The sequence below is a fragment of the Coregonus clupeaformis genome, unplaced genomic scaffold, assembly GCF_020615455.1.
Source record: "Coregonus clupeaformis isolate EN_2021a unplaced genomic scaffold, ASM2061545v1 scaf0329, whole genome shotgun sequence".
Taxonomy (NCBI): Eukaryota; Metazoa; Chordata; class Actinopteri; order Salmoniformes; family Salmonidae; genus Coregonus; species Coregonus clupeaformis.
In genome coordinates, this window is record NW_025533784.1 from 402,591 (window position 1) to 421,487 (window position 18,897).

At 44.8% G+C, this 18,897-nt stretch overlaps 1 protein-coding gene across 1 annotated transcript; it reads right to left on the bottom strand.

Annotated features, from left to right (window-relative positions):
• Positions 1-304: 304 nt before the first annotated feature.
• Positions 305-6,031, bottom strand: LOC121539154 (glutamate-rich protein 1). Its single transcript, XM_045214871.1, has 3 exons — positions 5,582-6,031; positions 4,534-4,713; positions 305-481 (listed from the first exon to the last, which is right to left on the bottom strand). The coding sequence occupies exons 1-3, from the start codon at positions 5,844-5,846 to the stop codon at positions 327-329; spliced, it is 600 nt and encodes a 199-aa protein (XP_045070806.1). The 5' UTR covers positions 5,847-6,031; the 3' UTR covers positions 305-326.
• Between the last annotated feature and the right edge of the window lie 12,866 nt (positions 6,032-18,897).

Genomic DNA, 18,897 nt, shown 5'->3' on the forward strand with positions numbered 1-18,897 from the left:
ATTTCCACTAGATACCAAAGTCAGAACAGATTTCCCATTTTGAAAACAGATGCCTGCCCGGCGGGAGAAATCAATAGGCGAATATCACAGCCAATCATAACACGGCAGGTAAGTAATACTTCCAAACACTATCATTCCACTATTACTGCAGATGTATTACGGACATTTTTGGAAATTACAATGCAAAAATTCTAAAATAATCCTATGTGTGGCACCTTTAAAACTTTTATATGCAGTATTCTCCTCAAACAGTTCACAGATTTACTGTTCATGGTTGTGGGCTCACAATGAATGAAGTCAGATACGTTTTCCGTCAGTAGTATTGTTTAAAACCTTGAACATCTAGGAAAGTCTAAGGCTGTGTTGTTCGTTGGTTCGACTAAGAGGTTTGTGTTGTTGGTTGGCCTGTCTTCCTGTCTCTGCAGGGGCAGGATGTCTGTGATCCAGTATTGAAATAGGGACACAACTGCAGTGGCCTCACCTGGAAAGACGAGACACACGTTACATTACAGTTTGATTGCAATTAGGAACAATGAGTGGATAAACATTAGTTATTTAATGAGGTCATTATTGCCATTCCATAGTGATGAGGACAAGTAAACTAATTATCCTGGTCTAAGTCTAGTACTGTACCCGTCTGTCTGTGTGTACCGTCTGTGTTTTAACCTCTCCTTGACCCAGTTAGTAATCCCAACATGTTTCAAGCTGACCACTATTGTCCCTGTTCCCAAGAGTTCCAAGGTAACCTGCCTAAATGACTATCGCCCTGTAGCACTCACATCTGTAATTATGAAGTGCTTTGAAAGGCTGGTCATGACACACATCAACATCATCATCCCAGACACCCTGGACCTACCCTAATTTGCATACCGCCCCAACGGGTCCACAAATGACACAATCTCATTGCACTTCACACTGCCATCTCCCACCTGGACAAGACGGGAAATAACTAATGTGAGAATGCTGTTCATAGACTACAGCTCAGTGTTCAATACCATAGTCCCCCACAAGCTCATCACCAAGCTCGGGACTGAACACCTCCCTCTGCAACTGGATCCTGGACTTCCTGACAGGCCGGCCCCAGGTGGTAAGGGTAGGCAAAAACACCTCCGCCACGCTGACCTTCAACACAGGGGCCCCTCAGGAGTGCGTGCTTAGTCCCCTCCTGTACTCCCCGTTCACCCACGACTGCGTGGCCACGCATGACTCCAACACCATCATCAAGTTTGCTGACGGTGGTAGGCCTGATCACCGACAGCGATGAGACAGCCTACAGGGTGGAGGTCAGACACTTGGCAGTGTGGTGACAGGCGAACAACCGCTCCCTCAATGTCAGTAAGACCAAGGAGCTGATCGTGGACTACAGGAGAAAGAGGGGAGAACACGCCCTCATCCACATCGACAGGGCTGTAGTGGAGCAGGTCGAGAGCTTCAAGTTCCTTGGCGTCCACATCCCTAAGGAATTAACATGGTCCACACACACACACCCGCACAGTCATGAAGAGGGCACGACTGCACCTCTTCCCCATAAGTAGGCAGAAAATATTTGGCATGGGCCCTCAGATCCTCAAAAAATTATAGAGCATCTTGAATGACGGCATCACCGCTTGGTATGGCAAATGTGCAGCCCTCGACTACAAAGCGCAACAGAGGGTGGTGCAGACGGCCCAGTACAGCACTGGGGCCGAGCTCTCTGTCACCTAGGACCTCTATATCAGGCAGTGTCAGAGGAAGGCCCCAAAAAATTGCCTAAGACTTCAGCCACCCAAGCCAAAGACTGGTGGACAGTAGCAAAATGAACAAACAGTGCCGGAGCAGTGTGCCCCCCCCCCCTCGCCCTCTGAACAGCCTCTATTTGTCGAGACATGAACCCTACAAGGTGTCGAAAGCATTCCACAGGGATGCTGGCCAATGTTGAATCCAAAGCTTCCCCTTTAATGACTAATTAAGTTTTTTGGGAAATTCACAAAGCTTGTCCACATCTGAGGAGCAGGTGGAGGGGACCAGCAGGAATAAGCTGTATGGTTTTAGTTTATAGTGAGTCTATAGCAGGGTTCCCCAACTTGTGGCCCGCGGGTGGTTTTATTTGGCCACCCAAGTGTTTTAAGGGCAAAAATATACACTGCTCAAAAAAATAAAGGGAACACTAAAATAACACATCCTAGATCTGAATGAATGAAATAATCTTATTAAATACTTTTTTCTTTACATAGTTGAATGTGCTGACAACAAAAATCACACAAAAATTATCAATGAAAATCAAATTTATCAACCCATGGAGGTCTGGATTTGGAGTCACCCTCAAAATTAAAGTGGAAAACCACACTACAGGCTGATCCAACTTTGATGTAATGTCCTTAAAACAAGTCAAAATGAGGCTCAGTAGTGTGTGTGGCCTCCACGTGCCTGTATGACCTCCCTACAACGCCTGGGCATGCTCCTGATGAGGTGGCGGATGGTCTCCTGAGGGATCTCCTCCCAGACCTGGATTAAAGCATCCGCCAACTCCTGGACAGTCTGTGGTGCAACGTGGCGTTGGTGGATGGAGCGAGACATGATGTCCCAGATGTGCTCAATTGGATTCAGGTCTGGGGAACGGGCGGGCCAGTCCATAGCATCAATGCCTACCTCTTGCAGGAACTGCTGACACACTCCAGCCACATGAGGTATAGCATTGTCTTCCATTAGGAGGAACCCAGGGCCAACCGCACCAGCATATGGTCTCACAAGGGGTCTGAGGATCTCATCTCGGTACCTAATGGCAGTCAGGCTACCTCTGGCGAGCACATGGAGGGCTGTGCGGCCCCCCAAAGAAATGCCACCCCACACCATGACTGACCCACCGCCAAACCGGTCATGCTGGAGGATGTTGCAGGCAGCAGAACGTTCTCCACGGCGTCTCCAGACTCTGTCACGTCTGTCACGTGCTCAGTGTGAACCTGCTTTCATTTGTGAAGAGCACAGGGCGCCAGTGGCGAATTTGCCAATCTTGGTGTTCTCTGGCAAATGCCAAACGTCCTGCATGGTGTTGGGCTGTAAGCACAACCCCACCTGTGGACGTCGGGGCCCTCATACCACCCTCATGGAGTCTGTTTCTGACCGGTTTGAGCAGACACATGCACATTTGTGGCCTGCTGGAGGTCATTTTGCAGGGCTCTGGCAGTGCTCCTCCTGCTCCTCCTTGCACAAAGGCGGAGGTAGCAGTCCTGCTGCTGGGTAGTTGCCCTCCTACGGCCTCCTCCACGTCTCCTGATGTACTGGCCTGTCTCCTGGTAGCGCCTCCATGCTCTGGACACTACGCTGACAGACACAGCAAACCTTCCCACAGCTCGCATTGATGTGCCATCCTGGATGAGCTGCACTACCTGAGCCACTTGTGTGGGTTGTAGACTCCATCTCATGCTACCACTAGAGTGAAAGCACCGCCAGCATTCAAAAGTGACCAAAACATCAGCCAGGAAGCATAGGAACTGAGAAGTGGTCTGTGGTCACCAACTGCAAAACCAGTCCTTTATTGAGGGTGTCTTGCTAATTGCCTATAATTTCCACCTGTTGTCTATTCCATTTGCACAACAGCATGTGACATTTATTGTCAATCAGTGTTGCTTCCTAAGTGGACAGTTTGATTTCACAGAAGTGTGATTGACTTGGAGTTACATTGTGTTGTTTAAGTGTTCCCTTTATTTTTTTGAGCAGTGTATATATATTTTGTTGAATTTTCATTGTCGGGCATAAGACTGTAAAAACACCAGAAATCAGCTCCAAGTGACTTTCATTTTGGAAATCTGTTCCCAAGTATTCACACACATAATAAACACGTGATCATATACAAAATGTAAGCAAGGTTTGAAATGATTATGTTTTAGTCAAATATTATATTTTCTTGCGGTCAATTTGCAGTCTACAAATTATTAGTAATTATGTTCCGGCCCCCCGACCATCCACTCAAGAAAAAGAATTGGCCCGAGGCTGAATCTAGTTGATCATCCCTGGTCTATAGAGAGTCTACTGTGGGAACTGATCACTGGTCTGGACTGGAGGGGAGTTTGTTTTCCTCTTCAGCATTGCCTTGGCGACGAGGGCAGAGAGTTGAGCATCACTATGACCACCTGCTCGGCCGTGCCCTGAATCCCCTGGACAGGACAGTCGTATAATATACCGCAGTAGTATACTCTGCACAAGGGCCAGCCAAGTTACCACAGATCCTATCAGTTAGATTTAAACTGACCCAAACACACACACCTGAGACTCTCTCATTCACAATTTCCAGACCTGTACAAAGACTGCTCTCCTGGCAGCTCTTGAGTAAAACACCAGGTGGCAGGAGATACTGGTGACTCTCAAACTGGTTTGTGTTTGGATAGGTGAGAGCATGCATGTATAGGTAAGGCCTAGTATGGCCAGGTGAGGGCAGGTATTGAGAGGTGAGGTGATGTATGATTAGGTGACTGGTAGTATGGACAGGTGAGCTCAGACAAGAATGGTTAAGGCCAGGGTAGTTGAGGTAAAGTAAAACCAGATAAGACTACTCACTAGGAGACATGGTAGAGCTGTTCTGGAGCTCCTGCAGAGCCTTGGCAAGTCTCTCTGTGTCCTGTTGCTGCACCAGGGACTTGAGGCTGTGGAGCTGGGCCAAAACAGCAGGGGAGAATGTTCCATTGGACAGGCTGGTCAGAAGGCCCTCCACTACCACAGAGGACACATGAAGCCTGCCTGCAGGCGATGACCCCGGAGAGTGTGAGGAAAGAGGAGGAGATACTTTTACTTCACCAACCATTAAAAGCTCCAATGCTGAATGGGGGCTGCGCTAAGCAGGATGTGGGCAAATTCGGTCATATGACAGCAGCAAATGGAGCTTTTACCAATGTCTCTAATACCTTAACAATCATGGGGTCTATGTTGAGACAGAGGTGCATATTAAGGAAATGAGCATCTGAGCCCCTTTAACTGAACAAGAGTGGACATTTCCAGAGGTCTTCCTTCCTAGCCTTCCACAGTAACTCACCATCAACAAAGAAGCCTTTCTTCCAGAGGCAAGTCAGGGAGGGATTATGCCAGAGCCTGTACATTACGCTTGAGCATGAGGAAGTATCCTAAACACCTGAGACCTTAAAATCTCTCAAGGTCCTCAAGTTGTGACCATTTGTGTTATAGGTTAGTGATTCATTACCTGCGTTTTCATTTTCAATTTGGGTCGTGCTCTGCACAGTGCTCCTCAAATTATTTATTTTCAGCCAATCTGAAGGCTATAAAATAAACTATGCTTCGGCACTTGAAGAGCATGGGTAAAACCCCCTTTCCCCATACAGTGCACTACTTTTGGCCAGCTCTTAGGAAGAGTGAGACACAGCCTATCCCTGTTCCTGGAGAGCTACCATCCTGTAGGTTTCCAGTCCAACCTATTCTAGCGCACCTGATTCTAATAATTACCTGATTGATAAACTGACTCAGGTTAGTTACAACTGGGGTTGGATTGAAAAGATACAGGAGGGTAGACATCCAGGAACAGGGTTGGAGAGCCCTGGCCTAGGCTATATGTGACCGTATCTGGGTTGATTAGCAGCCCTGGTATGATACTTACGATCAGACACGTAGATCTCCTGTGTGGTCCTGAGGAAGTCCATCACTTCAGCTGCTCTTCTCTGCCTCATCTCTTCATCCTCCTCCTCCTCCTCGTCCTCCTCCTCCTCCCTATCCCCCTCTCTCTGGTAGGTGAACTCCAGAGCTGCAGCGCGGGGCATCAGACCCAGAGACAGGAGCTTCTCTTTGTGGCGTTTCTTCTTTAGCTTCCTCCTCTTGTTCTTGCTGAGCCGCTCGCCTTCCTCCTTCGTGGGCGTCGGAGCCATGGTTGGATCCCCAGGGTTGGAGTCTGTAGCCTGGCCAGCGACTGTCCCTCCTCCTGGAGCTGTTGTTCCCTTCCTCCTTCTTCTTCTTCTCCTCAGTCGTTGTCCTTCTCCCTCTCCATCTTCGTTGGACTCATGAGTGTTCTCATCTGAAGGGAACAAGAAAAAGTGAGAGCTTGTTAACTTTCACAAGCTAGTCTAATCGAGCATTCCATTTGGCTGTAGTGCTGTGCTATGGTAAGTCAGTCTCTGTGATCCATATTCAGAACTAATATCCATTTCATGGCACTTGGAATCAGCCATCTTCAACACCATGTCTACCTCACCTTTGACACAAGACTTTGTTTATTTGGTGAAGCTGGGCCCCTGCCCACACACAGTAGAGTGTGGTGGCTGTTCCCCAGGGTAACTGGTGGGTGGAGAGGCTGTCTGGGATTTAGCAACTCAACCACGGTCTATACACTCCAGCACCCCTACGGCAGAGCATGCATGCACACCCTGTCAGGTGGGCGGGCACACACGTACACTACTCTCTTTCTCTAGGCTTTCAGCAGAGTTTCGAGAGCTTTTTGGTCTGAAGGAGAAACCGCCACCATATGGGCAGCTGTGCAGAGAGAGCGAGTGAGAGAGAGAGCGACATTAAGCACCTTAAAAAACGGTTGTGTTATGTATCAATTTTCAGCTGTGAAAGGACATGAAAATTGGAAACGGCACAAATAAACAGCCGGTGCTCATTATTCACAGCATTTCCATAAAACAAATCATAATAAGCACGTAGGAAGTGATTTACTGTTGGTGGCAATATGTGAATGCTGCGGCAGATGTGGAGCAAAGCAGACATGGCTCGATAATAGGTGCTTAATGCAGCAAATGTGGTCCAGCAAGGTCCAGCTCAATCAATAGTCTCTCAAAGACACAGGATGTCCTGTAGAATGAGGACGGACATGCGCACACATAGTATTAATCCTGAGAAAATTGACCATCTGTTCAACAGGTGAACTGCGGTCATCAAATGAATGTGAGTCAGTGTTCCCTCTAGTGGTCAGGTAGTCTGATGGTTAGTGATCAAACCACAGAGCCATTTTCTGTTTACCATCAAACGTCACGTTTGAGTGATGCGCTCGCATCCTGACATCAAAAAGCTCTGTAGCAGGACAGCTAATGCTGGTGTGTAGCAGGATAGCTAATGCTGGTGTCGGGACCTTGACAAATGTAACAGTGAGTGAGTGATGACCATGAAAACACACAAGACTGATGGCTATAGCCATGTTCAACAATTATTCTTATTCTGGATTTATCTAGCTCTATTTACCTTGCCTAGATAGCTTCCTAGGTAATCAATCCTCTGATGACATCTGTGATATTGTAGGCGATAACCCTCTGATTACTTATTTGTTAACTTGCACTAAAACAAAGAGGTTTCTGATGACGAACTGCGCGTGCAACTTTAATGACCCAGCTGGGAAATGGATCTAGGGCTGTCCCCAACAACAAAAAATCTTGGTGGACAGAGAGTTGTCAGTTTTTTTTTTATGTGTATTTTTCCATATATAGACTATGTGTTTGAATAAAATCAACTATATGCGCGGAGCTTTAAAAGCACTGTTTGATTAAATAATTAAGACACAAATGACTCAAGAGGGAGCCCGATGGGCATGCCAAAAAGAAGACTGAATGCCTGTGTGACTGGTGCACGTCGTCTCTCTCTCCTCCCTGCTGCAGCGAAAAGGTACCACAGCACAGCAAGTGTTTATCGCGCTGTCTGTGCTGAAGCTGCAACATAATATCAGCTATTTCGTTTTACTTATTTCTCTGACAAAAATTATCGAAATCCCTAATTTCTTTAGGAAAAACATTCCCTATTCCCTCAACCCTTGCTCTCTTTACGTGAAACATGTATGCATCGCATGCAAATGACCAATAGGGCCTGACCTATAGCATATCATAATCACATCAATAAATGGGTTATATCCAACTCCGAACGCCATAACACGTGACAGCAAAATGGATGCGGAGGATGTGAAAAAGAAACTCGAAAACGGGAGAGTGTTTACTGGTTGTTCAGAAGGGAAAGGGAAAGTCAGATGAGTGGAAGACATTTGACTTAGTTGTGGAAACTACTGGAGATCAAGAAAAAGGAGGGTATAGGAACAAGTGTTGCGTGAGTATTGTGTGTTACAATTACAATATCATATTTTTTTCTGACCATTTCGAACAGTGTAAACAACACTAAATAAACTACCAGTGTCTGTTCTAATTAAAGTATCACACACACACATATATATACACAGTGCCTTCGGAAAGTACTCAGACCCCTAGACTTTTTCCACATTTTGTTACGTTACAGCCTTATTCCAAAATTGATTTGTTTCCCCCTCAACCTACACACAATACCCCAAATGACATAGCAAAAACTGATTTGTAGAAATGGTTGCTAATTTAAAAAAAAAAAAAAAAACGGAAATATCACATTTACATAAATATTCAGACCCTTTACTCAGTACTTGAAGCACCTTTGGCAGCGATTACAGCCTCGAGTCTTCTTGGGAATGACGCAACAACCTTGGCACACCTGTATTTGGGAAGTTTCTCCCATTCTTCTCTGCAGATCTTCTCAAGCTCTGTCAGGTTGGATGGGGAGCATTTTTTTCACAGCTATTTTCAGGTCTCTCCAGAGATGTTCGATCGGGTTCAAGTCCGGGCTCTTGCTGGGCCACTCAAAAACATTCAGAGACTAGTCCCGAAGCCACTCCTGCGTTGTCTTGGCTGTGCGCTTAGGGTTATTGTCCTATTGGAAGGTGAACCTTCGCCCCAGTCTGAGGTCCTGAGCGCTCTGGATCGCTCTGTACTTTGCTCCGTTCATCTTTGCCTTCATCCTGACTAGTCTCCCAGTCCCTGCCGCTGAAAAACATACCCACAGCATGATGCTGCCACCACCATGCTTCACCGTAGGGATGGCGGTGCCAGGTTTCCTCCAGACGTGACGCTTGGCATTCAGGCCAAAAAGTTCAATAATGGTTTCATCAGACCAGAGAATCTTGTTTCTCATGGTCTGAGAGTCTTTAGGTGCCTTTTGGCAAACTCCAAGCAGGCTGTCATGTGCCTTTTATTGCGGAGTGGCTTCTGTCTGGCCACTCTACCATAAAAGGCCTGATTGGTGGAGTGCTGCAGAGATGGTTGTCCTTCTGGAAGGTTCTCCCATCTTCACAGAGGAAATTTAGAGTGCTGTCAGTGTGACCATTGGGTTCTTGGTCACCCCCCTGACCAAGGCCCTTCTCCCCCGATTGCTCAGTTTGGCCGGGCGGCCAGCTCTAGGAAGAGTCTTGGTGGTTCAAAACTTCTTCCATTTAAGAATGATGGAGGCCACCGTGTTTTTGGGGACCTTCAATGCTGCAGAAATTTTTTGGTTCCCTTTCCCAGATATGTGCCGACACAATCCTGTCTCAGAGCTCTACGGACAATTCCTTCGATCTCATGGCTTGGTTTTTGCTCTGACATGCACTGTCAACTGTGGGACCTTATATAGACAGGTGTGTGCCTTTCCAAATGATGTCCAATCAATTTAATTTACCACAGGTGGACTCCAATCAAGTTGTAGAAACATCTCAAGGATGATCAATGGAAACAGGATGCACCGGAGTTCAATTTCGAGCAAAGAGTCCAAATACTTATGTAAATAAGGTATTTCGTTTTTTTATTTGTAATACATTTGCATACATTTCAAAAAAACTGTTTTCGCTTTGTCATAATGGGGTATTGTTTGTAGATTGCTGAGATTTATTTATTTAATCCATTTTAGAATAAGGCTGTAATGTAACAAAATGTGGAAAAAGGGAAGGGGTCTGAATACTTTTCGAATGCACTCACACATATAGTACCAGTCAAAAGTTTGGACACCTACTCATTCCAGGGTTTTTCAATATTTGTATTATTCTACAATGTAGAAAATAGTAGTGAAGACATCAAAACTATGAACACATATGGAATCACGTAGTAACCAATAAAGTGTTAAACAAAACTTTTTTATATTTGAAATTCTTGAAAGTAGCCACCCTTTGCCTTGATGACAGCTTTGCACACTCCTGGCATTCTCTCAACCAGCTTCCTGAGGTTGTCACTTGGAATGCATTTCAATTAACAGGTGTGCCTGATTAAAAGTTTGTGGAATTTCCTTCCATCTGCTTTTGAGCCAATCAGTTGTGTTGTGACAAGGTAGGGGTGGTACACAGAAGATAGGGCTATTTGGTAAAAGACCAAGTCCATATTATGGCAAGAACAGCTCAAATAAGCAAAGAGAAAAGACAGTCCATCATTACTTTAAGACATGATGGTCAGTTAATACGGAAAAATAAGAACATTGAAAGTTTCTTCAAGTGCAGTCGAAAAAAATAACCAAGCGCTATGATGAAACTGGCTCTCATGAGGACCGCCTCAGGAAAGACCCAGAGTTACCTCTGCTGCAGAGGATAAGTTCATTAGAGTTAACTTCAGATTGGAGCCCAAATAAATGCTTCACAGAGTTCAAGTAACAGACATCAACAGTTCAGAGCAGACGGCGTGAATCAGGCCTTCATGGTCGACTTTGCTGCAAAGAAACCACTACTAAAGGACACTAATAAGAAGAGACATGCTTGGGCCAAGAAACACGAGCAATGGACATTAAACCGGTGGAAATCTGTCCTTTGGTCTGATGAGTCCAAATTTGAGGTTTTTGGTTCCAACCGCCGTGTCTTTGTGAGACGCAGAGTAGATGAACGGATGATCTCCGCATGTGTAGTTCCCACCGTGAAGCATGGAGGAGGAGGTGTGATGGTATGGGGGTGCTTTGCTGGTGATACTGCTATGTTTTATTTAGAATTCAAGGCACACTTAACCAGCATGGCTACCACAACAATTTGCAGCAATACGCCATCCCATCTGGTTTGTGTTTAGTGGGACTATCATTTGTTTTTCAACAGGACAATGCCCCAACACACCTCCAGGCTGTGTAAGGGCTATTTGACCAAGAAGGAGAGTGATGGAATGCTGCATCAGATGACCTGCCTCCACAGTCCCCCGACATCAACCCAATTGAGATGGTTTGGGATGAGTTAGACTGCAGAGAAGGAAAAACAGCTAACAAGTGCTCAGCATATGAGGGAACCCCTTCAAGACTGTTGGAAAAGCATTCCTCATGAAGATGGTTGAGAGAATGCCAAGAGTGTGCAAATTTTCTACAATGTAGAAAATAGTAAAAATAAAGAAAAACCCTTAAATGAGTAGGTGTGTCCAAACTTTTGACTGGTAATGTATATGGACGATTTATAAAGCCAGGCACATTTAACAGTTAGGCTATTGATTATAGACCTAATTAAGTTGGGGTTTCCTCTCTCTTAGACAATTAAGGCAACGGCTGTTTTCTCGTCTCCTCACGCCGCTGCTGCCTCCGCCGCATTGTTCGCAACACCAATAGGCTGGTTAACTTTGCTATTATGCCCATAGAAACATAGTGCAAGGCGACAATTCAACGGCGTACAGAAGATTGTTTCAGAACCGCGGACAGTGACCGCTATCCAGCGCGAGAGAAAGCGGATTTTTCGTTATTTAGCCCTCCGAAAAGGCTCACCAGGAAGAGAAAAAATATATATATATATATATATATTGTGATGTCACGAGAGGCTGTGTCCTGGAGGGACGTTACATCCCCCTGAGGTGGCTGCAAACCCAGACAGCTATGGCTCCATCTGCTGGTATGGTCGGGAACTCCACCCCTCTATGGCCAATCTTCCCACGCAGCTGAAACAAATGAGGAGCTGATGAGCTGAAGGTTTGTTGAAGGGAAGAGACACGGTCTCCAACCTGGGCTCTCTGGAGGACAAGAGTGCTGCACGTCCACTTCCAGGAGGAATATAAGGATTTGGAAATACTCACCTTTGGATATATGCACCGGTGGAAATACGTGTGGGACATTTGGAAGGACGTTTTGCTGGGTTGGCCACTAGCTGCAACGTGGAAGACAGTAAGACTGGGGAAAAGTTATTTGAGCGAGGGAGAGTTATGATTTTGGATGTGGAAGAGACATCCCTGAACTGTTAACCCTTAAGAGCCACCAGAGAACAGTATTGTGTTATACTTTCGTTAGTTTCCCAAGACCTTTAATAAAATCCTTGTTTTGGTTGAACCTGGTCTCCTTGCACTACTTGAGCAATCCCGCTGAAAGCTGTGTAGCCTCTCGTGACATCACAATATATATATATATATATATATACATACACACACAGTGGGGAGAACAAGTATTTGATAGACTGCCGATTTTGAAGGTTTTCCTACTTACAAAGCCTGTACTTTTTATCATAGGTACACTTCAACTGTGAGAGATGGAGTCTAAAACAAAAATCCAGAAAATCACATTGTATGATTTCTAAGTAATTAATTTGCATTTTATTGCATGACATAAGTATTTGATACATCAGAAAAGCATAACTTAATATTTGGTACAGAAACCTTTGTTTGCAATTACAGAGATCATATGTTTCCTGTAGGTCTTGACCAGGTTTGCACACACTGCAGCAGGGATTTTGGCCCACTCCTCCATACAGACCTTCTCCAGATCCTTCAGGTTTCGGGGCTGTCGCTGGGCAATACGGACTTTCAGCTCCCTACAAAGATTTTCTATTGGTTTCAGGTCTAGGGACTGGCTAGGCCACTCCAGGACCTTGAGATGCTTCTTACGGAGCCACTCCTTAGTTGCCTGGCTGTGTTTCGGGTCGTTGTCATCACCCATCTTCAATGCTCTTACTGAGGGAAGGAGGTTGTTGGCCAAGATCTCGCGATACATGGCCCCATCCATCCTCCCCTCAATACGGTGCAGTCGTCCTGTCCCCATTGCAGAAAAGCATCCCCAAAGAATGATGTTTCCACCTCCATGCTTCACGGTTGGGATGGTGTTCTTGGGGTTGTACTCATCCTTCTTCTTCCTCCAAACACAGCAAGTGGAGTTTAGACCAAAAAGCTTGATTTTTGTCTCATCAGACCACATGACCTTCTCCCATTCCTCCTCTGGATCATCCAGATGGTCATTGGCAAACTTCAGACGGGCCTGGACATGCGCTGGCTTGAGCAGGGGGACCTTGCGTGCGCTGCAGGATTTTAATCCATGACGGCGTAGTGTGTTACTAATGGTTTTCTTTGAGACTGTGGTCCCAGCTCTCTTCAGGTCATTGACCAGGTCCTGCCGTATAGTTCTGGGCTGATCCCTCACCTTCCTCATGATCATTGATGCCCCACGAGGTGAGATCTTGCATGGAGCTCCAGACCGAGGGTGATTGACCGTCATCTTGAACTTCTTCCATTTTCTAATAATTGCGCCAACAGTTGTTGCCTTCTCACCAAGCTGCTTGCCTATTGTCCTGTAGCCCATCCCAGCCTTGTGCAGGTCTACAATTTTATCCCCGATGTCCTTACACCGCTCTCTGGTCTTGGCCATTGTGGAGAGGTTGGAGTCTGTTTGATTGAGTGTGTGGACAGGTGTCTTTTATACAGGTAACGAGTTCAAACAGGTGCAGTTAATACAGGTAATGAGTGGAAAACAGGAGGGCTTCTTAAAGAAAAACTAACAGGTCTGTGAGAGCCAGAATTCTTACTGCTTGGTAGGTGATCAAATACTTATGTCATGCAATAAAATGCAAATTAATTACTTAAAAATCATACAATGTGATTTTCTGGATTTTTGTAAGTAGGAAAACCTGCAAAATCGGCAGTGTATCAAATACTTGTTCTCCCCACTGTATATATAAAAATAGATAAAAGAGAAGCAAATGGGTCTGATGTGTTCAATTAAATGGGGAACGAGTGATTTCTTTAAGTTTCTTAGATGCTCAGATATGTTACGTTATGTGCGCATGCGCAGCTTCATTAGAGACTTAAATTATGGCACCTGGTAATAATTTCACCGCAGACAATCATCATGAGCACACAGCCCGTTGGTATGTAACTGCGAACTACTCACAGTCTAGCATTAATGTTTAAGTCACTTATAAGTTTGAGCACTGAACGTTTACCTCACTGTGTCGGTGTTAATTGGCCAAGAGTAACTTGTAGCTCGCTGGGTGCGGTAGCTCAGCGACCCAGATGCTGTATAGCATTAGGCTATCATTAATCAGCCATTTGCATTGTGCTGATTGTTCGGAGCACTCTGCTGGTTTCTGGTGGCGGTGGTGATAGCGGTGATTTGGTTCGGAGATCCATGGTGGAGTGCCGCGTTGTGTTGCGTTTGTAAATCCTTTGGACGAGGCATGTGGTGGCATGGGTTCTATGTCCTGTGCCAGCGTCCATAGCAACCAGTGACGGCAGAGTCACTGTGCGCATGCTCCTCTGGCGCTACGCATTCTGGGTGATGTAGTCAATGTTGTTTTAAGCCAGATTTGCCACATTTTTTATGGTGTTGCAGGCTTATTTGACTTTCATTATTTACATTATTATTATTATTATTATTATATTATTTGAATAATATATTTACATTATATATTTGAATAATATATTGTCATTATTTGTTTGTTGTATTTCAGGTTTATGACCTGTGGTCATTTGATTTAAAATAAAATTAAGGACAAAACACGAGTCATGACATTGTGTGCTTCCTGGTGAGCCTTTTCGGAGGGCTAAATAACGAAAAATCTGAACACACGTTATAAAATTATATTATATTCATTAGTGTTGCACCATTATTTTTACATAATATAACCATATACAATTTCAGTATCACATGTCTAGTGATGGACTGTGCCTGCAATGGATTAGTCCACTGAGACAGGCGCGAATCAGACAGGTGTCTTGTGCACCATGAAAAAAATTATCCATTTGCGACTCCTCGACTAAAGAAATCTTGGTCAACCAACAGCCTATCGACCAATCGACTAAATGGGGTCAGCCCTACGTGGGTCTATAGTAATGTTGACAGGAGGGATGAATAGTAAAGGTCATCCAAGGTCTCTCTGAGTACATCTAAGCCACTGCTAAGATATCAGTTGGTCACTCACTGTTTGAAACAAATTCCTTGTGACATACACACACACAGGCCCAAAACTACTCACACAGTAGCTGGAAAATACAATGTACTTCAGTGATTAACTATGCTAACAAAAAAACAGCAGGTCAGAACTAGGGCTGTGGCAGTCACGAAATTTTGTCAGCCAGTGATTGTCAAGCAAATAACTGCCGGTCCCCCGGTAATTGACCGTTAATTAACAAACACATTTAGCATCTCCTGGCTTCCACACATACAGTGGGGGAAAAAAGTATTTAGTCAGCCACCAATTGTGCAAGTTCTCCCACTTAAAAAGATGAGAGAGGCCTGTAATTTTCATCATAGGTACACGTCAACTATGACAGACAAATTGAGAAAAAAAAAAGAAAATCACATTGTAGGATTTTTTATGAATTTATTTGCAAATTATGGTGGAAAATAAGTATTTGGTCACCTACAAACAAGCAAGATTTCTGGCTCTCACAGACCTGTAACTTCTTCTGTCCTCCACTCGTTACCTGTATTAATGGCACCTGTTTGAACTTATCAGTATAAAAGACACCTGTCCACAACCTCAAACAGTCACACTCCTAACTCCACTATGGCCAAGACCAAAGAGCTGTCAAAGGACACCAGAAACAAAATTGTAGACCTGCACCAGGCTGGGAAGACTGAATCTGCAATAGGTAAGCAGCTTGGTTTGAAGAAATCAACTGTGGGAGCAATTATTAGGAAATGGAAGACATACAAGACCACTGATAATCTCCCTCGATATGGGGCTCCACGCAAGATCTCACCCCGTGGGGTCAAAATGATCACAAGAACGGTGAGCAAAAATCCCAGAACCACACGGGGGGACCTAGTGAATGACCTGCAGAGAGCTGGGACCAAAGTAACAAAGCCTACCATCAGTAACACACTACGCCGCTAGGGACTCAAATCCTGCAGTGCCAGACGTGTCCCCCTGCTTAAGCCAGTACATGTCCAGGCCCGTCTGAAGTTTGCTAGAGTGCATTTGGATGATCCAGAAGAGGATTGGGAGAATGTCATATGGTCAGATGAAACCAAAATATAACTTTTTGGTAAAAACTCAACTCGTCGTGTTTGGAGGACAAAGAATGCTGAGTTGCATCCAAAGAACACCATACCTACTGTGAAGCATGGGGGTGGAAACATCATGCTTTGGGGCTGTTTTTCTGCAAAGGGACCAGGACGACTGATCCGTGTAAAGGAAAGAATGAATGGGGCCGTGTATCGTGAGATTTTGAGTGAAAACCTCTTCCATCAGCAAGGGCATTGAAGATGAAACATTGCTGGGTCTTTCAGCATGACAATGATCCCAAACACACCGCCCGGGCAACGAAGGAGTGGCTTCGTAAGAAGCATTTCAAGGTCCTGGAGTGGCCTAGCCAGTCTCCAGATCTCAACCCCATAGAAAATCTTTGGAGGGAGTTGAAAGTCCGTGTTGCCCAGCGACAGCCCCAAAACATCACTGCTCTAGAGGAGATCTGCATGGAGGAATGGGCCAAAATACCAGCAACAGTGTGTGAAAACCTTGTGAAGACTTACAGAAAACTTTTGACCTGTGTCATTGCCAACAAAGGGTATATAACAAAGTATTGAGAAACTTTTGTTATTGACCAAATACTTATTTTCCACCATAATTTGCAAATAAATTCATAAAAAATCCTACAATGTGATTTTCTGGAAAAAAAATTCTCATTTTGTCTGTCATAGTTGACGTGTACCTATGATGAAAATTACAGGCCTCTCTCATCTTTTTAAGTGGGAGAACTTGCACAATTGGTGGCTGACTAAATACTTTTTTCCCCCACTGTAGCCTACAAGCCACTGATGTCGACCTTTGGAACATGTACATTTAAAAAAGTCTAATAAATCCATGTAATATCGCCTACACCATCACAATAAATCCATTATTTATTTTAGACAGGTCTAAAGAAACATGATATGAAGAAAAAGTAGTCTATTTCAGAAGAACAGAATAGCATATTCTGAGTTGTCCTGATCTGGCTATGCAATATTGTTGTGGGCTAACTAGTTCATTTAGCAGACAAGATTTGCTTAGAATTCCGTGGCATTCTTTTATAGTATGAAGAATACAATTGAGCAAAGCTGAATAAAATAGAAAGGATATCGTCTCCAAATGATTTGAGGGAGTGCGCAAATGCAGCTATTCTGTGTTGAGCGGTTAACAAATAAACAGGTACTCCTATATGCTTAATTTAGAGTTATTTATGTGCTTTAGTTGTGATACAAACGTTGGGCTATATGTTTTGATTTTTAATACATTCTAAGGCTGCATGATGCGACTAATGACGATTTGAAAAAAGTTGCATGAAAGGCATGAGCTCTGATTTGTTTGTTGTGCAGGCTGTACACACTTCCTCAGTCTCTCATTCACAATTTGACAAGCACTTGATAATGCCTCGAATTTCCGGTGGCATACACTTTGTGTGGCCATAATACCCACTAAACAAATCCATGTCTTTTGCGGCCAGTGGCCGTTGTGTCCTTGGGCTGAATATAGTAATATGAATTCCCTTCTCCCTGCGGGTTGTGTGCTCCGAAGCACCCCTCAAATCACATGGTTCTCAGTCATGTGATCAGGTCTTTCTCACAGGCTACAAGTGAAGACAGACACGAGGGACGCAACTGCGCGAGTCCTTATCCAATTCCGAGGCGCATATTGAAGATATTCGAAGAACTGTCTACATTTACTTTTCGTCAGCCAACAAGATGAGTAGGCCTAACGAACAGCAAAAGCACTAGCCTATGTCAATCTACTATCCCCCATAGTACAAAGGTTGACCTATTCTATTCTGTGTGAGAAATAAATATTCAAAACATAGTCTGGGACAGTTGTGGGATGCGACAGATCCCAAATTAATACAACCACTAGCATCAGTAGGCTTGATTCCCAACAATGACGAAACAGCCTACAGGGAGGAGCTGAGGGCTCTGGGAGTGTGGTGCCAGGAAAATAACCTCTCACTCAACGTCAACAAAACAAAGGAGATGATCGTGGACTTCAGGAAACAGCAGAGGGTGCACCCCCCCTATCCACATCGACAGGACCGAAGTGGCTTAGGTGGAAAGCTTCCTTGGCGTACACATCACTGACAAACTGAAATGATCCACCCACACAGACAGTGTGGTGAAGAAGGCGCAACAGAGCCTCTTCAACCTCAGGAGTCTGAAGAAAATTGGCTTGGCACCTAAAACACTCACAAACCTTTACAGATGCACAATTGAGAGCATCCTGTCGGGCTGTATCACCGCCAGGTACGGCAACTGCACCGCCCGCAGAGTTCTCTAGAGGGTGGTGTGGTCTGCCCAACGCATTACCGCTTGGCAAACTACCCGCCCTCCAGGACACCTACAGCACCTGATGTCACAGGAAGGCCAAAAAGATCATCAAGGACATCAACCACCCGAGCCACTGCCTGTTCACCCCGCTATCATCCAGAAGGCGAGGTCAGTACAGGTGCACCAAAGCAGAGACATGAGACTGAAAAACAGATTCTATCTCAAGGCCATCAGACTGTTAAAACAGCCATTACTAGCACATTAGAGGCTGCTGCTGCCTATAGAAATCACTGGCCACTTTAAGAAATTGAACACTAGTCACTTTAATAATGTTTACATATCTTGCATTACTCATCTCATATGTGAACTCAGCAAAAAAAGAAACGTCCCTATTTCAGGACCCTGTCTTTCAAAGGTAATTTGTAAAAATCCAAATAACTTCACAGCTCTTCATTGTAAAGGGTTTAAACACTGTTTCCCATGCTTGTTCAATGAACCATAAACAATTAATGAACATGCACCTGTGGAACAGTCGTTAAGACACTAACATCTTACAGACGGTAGGCAATTAAGGTCACAGTTATGAAAACTTATGGCACTAGAGAGGCCTTTCTACTGACTCTGAAAAACACGAAAAGAAAGATGCCCAGGGTCCCTGCTCATCTGCGTGAATGTGCCTTAGGCATGCTGCAAGGAGGCATGAGGACTGCATATGTGGCCAGG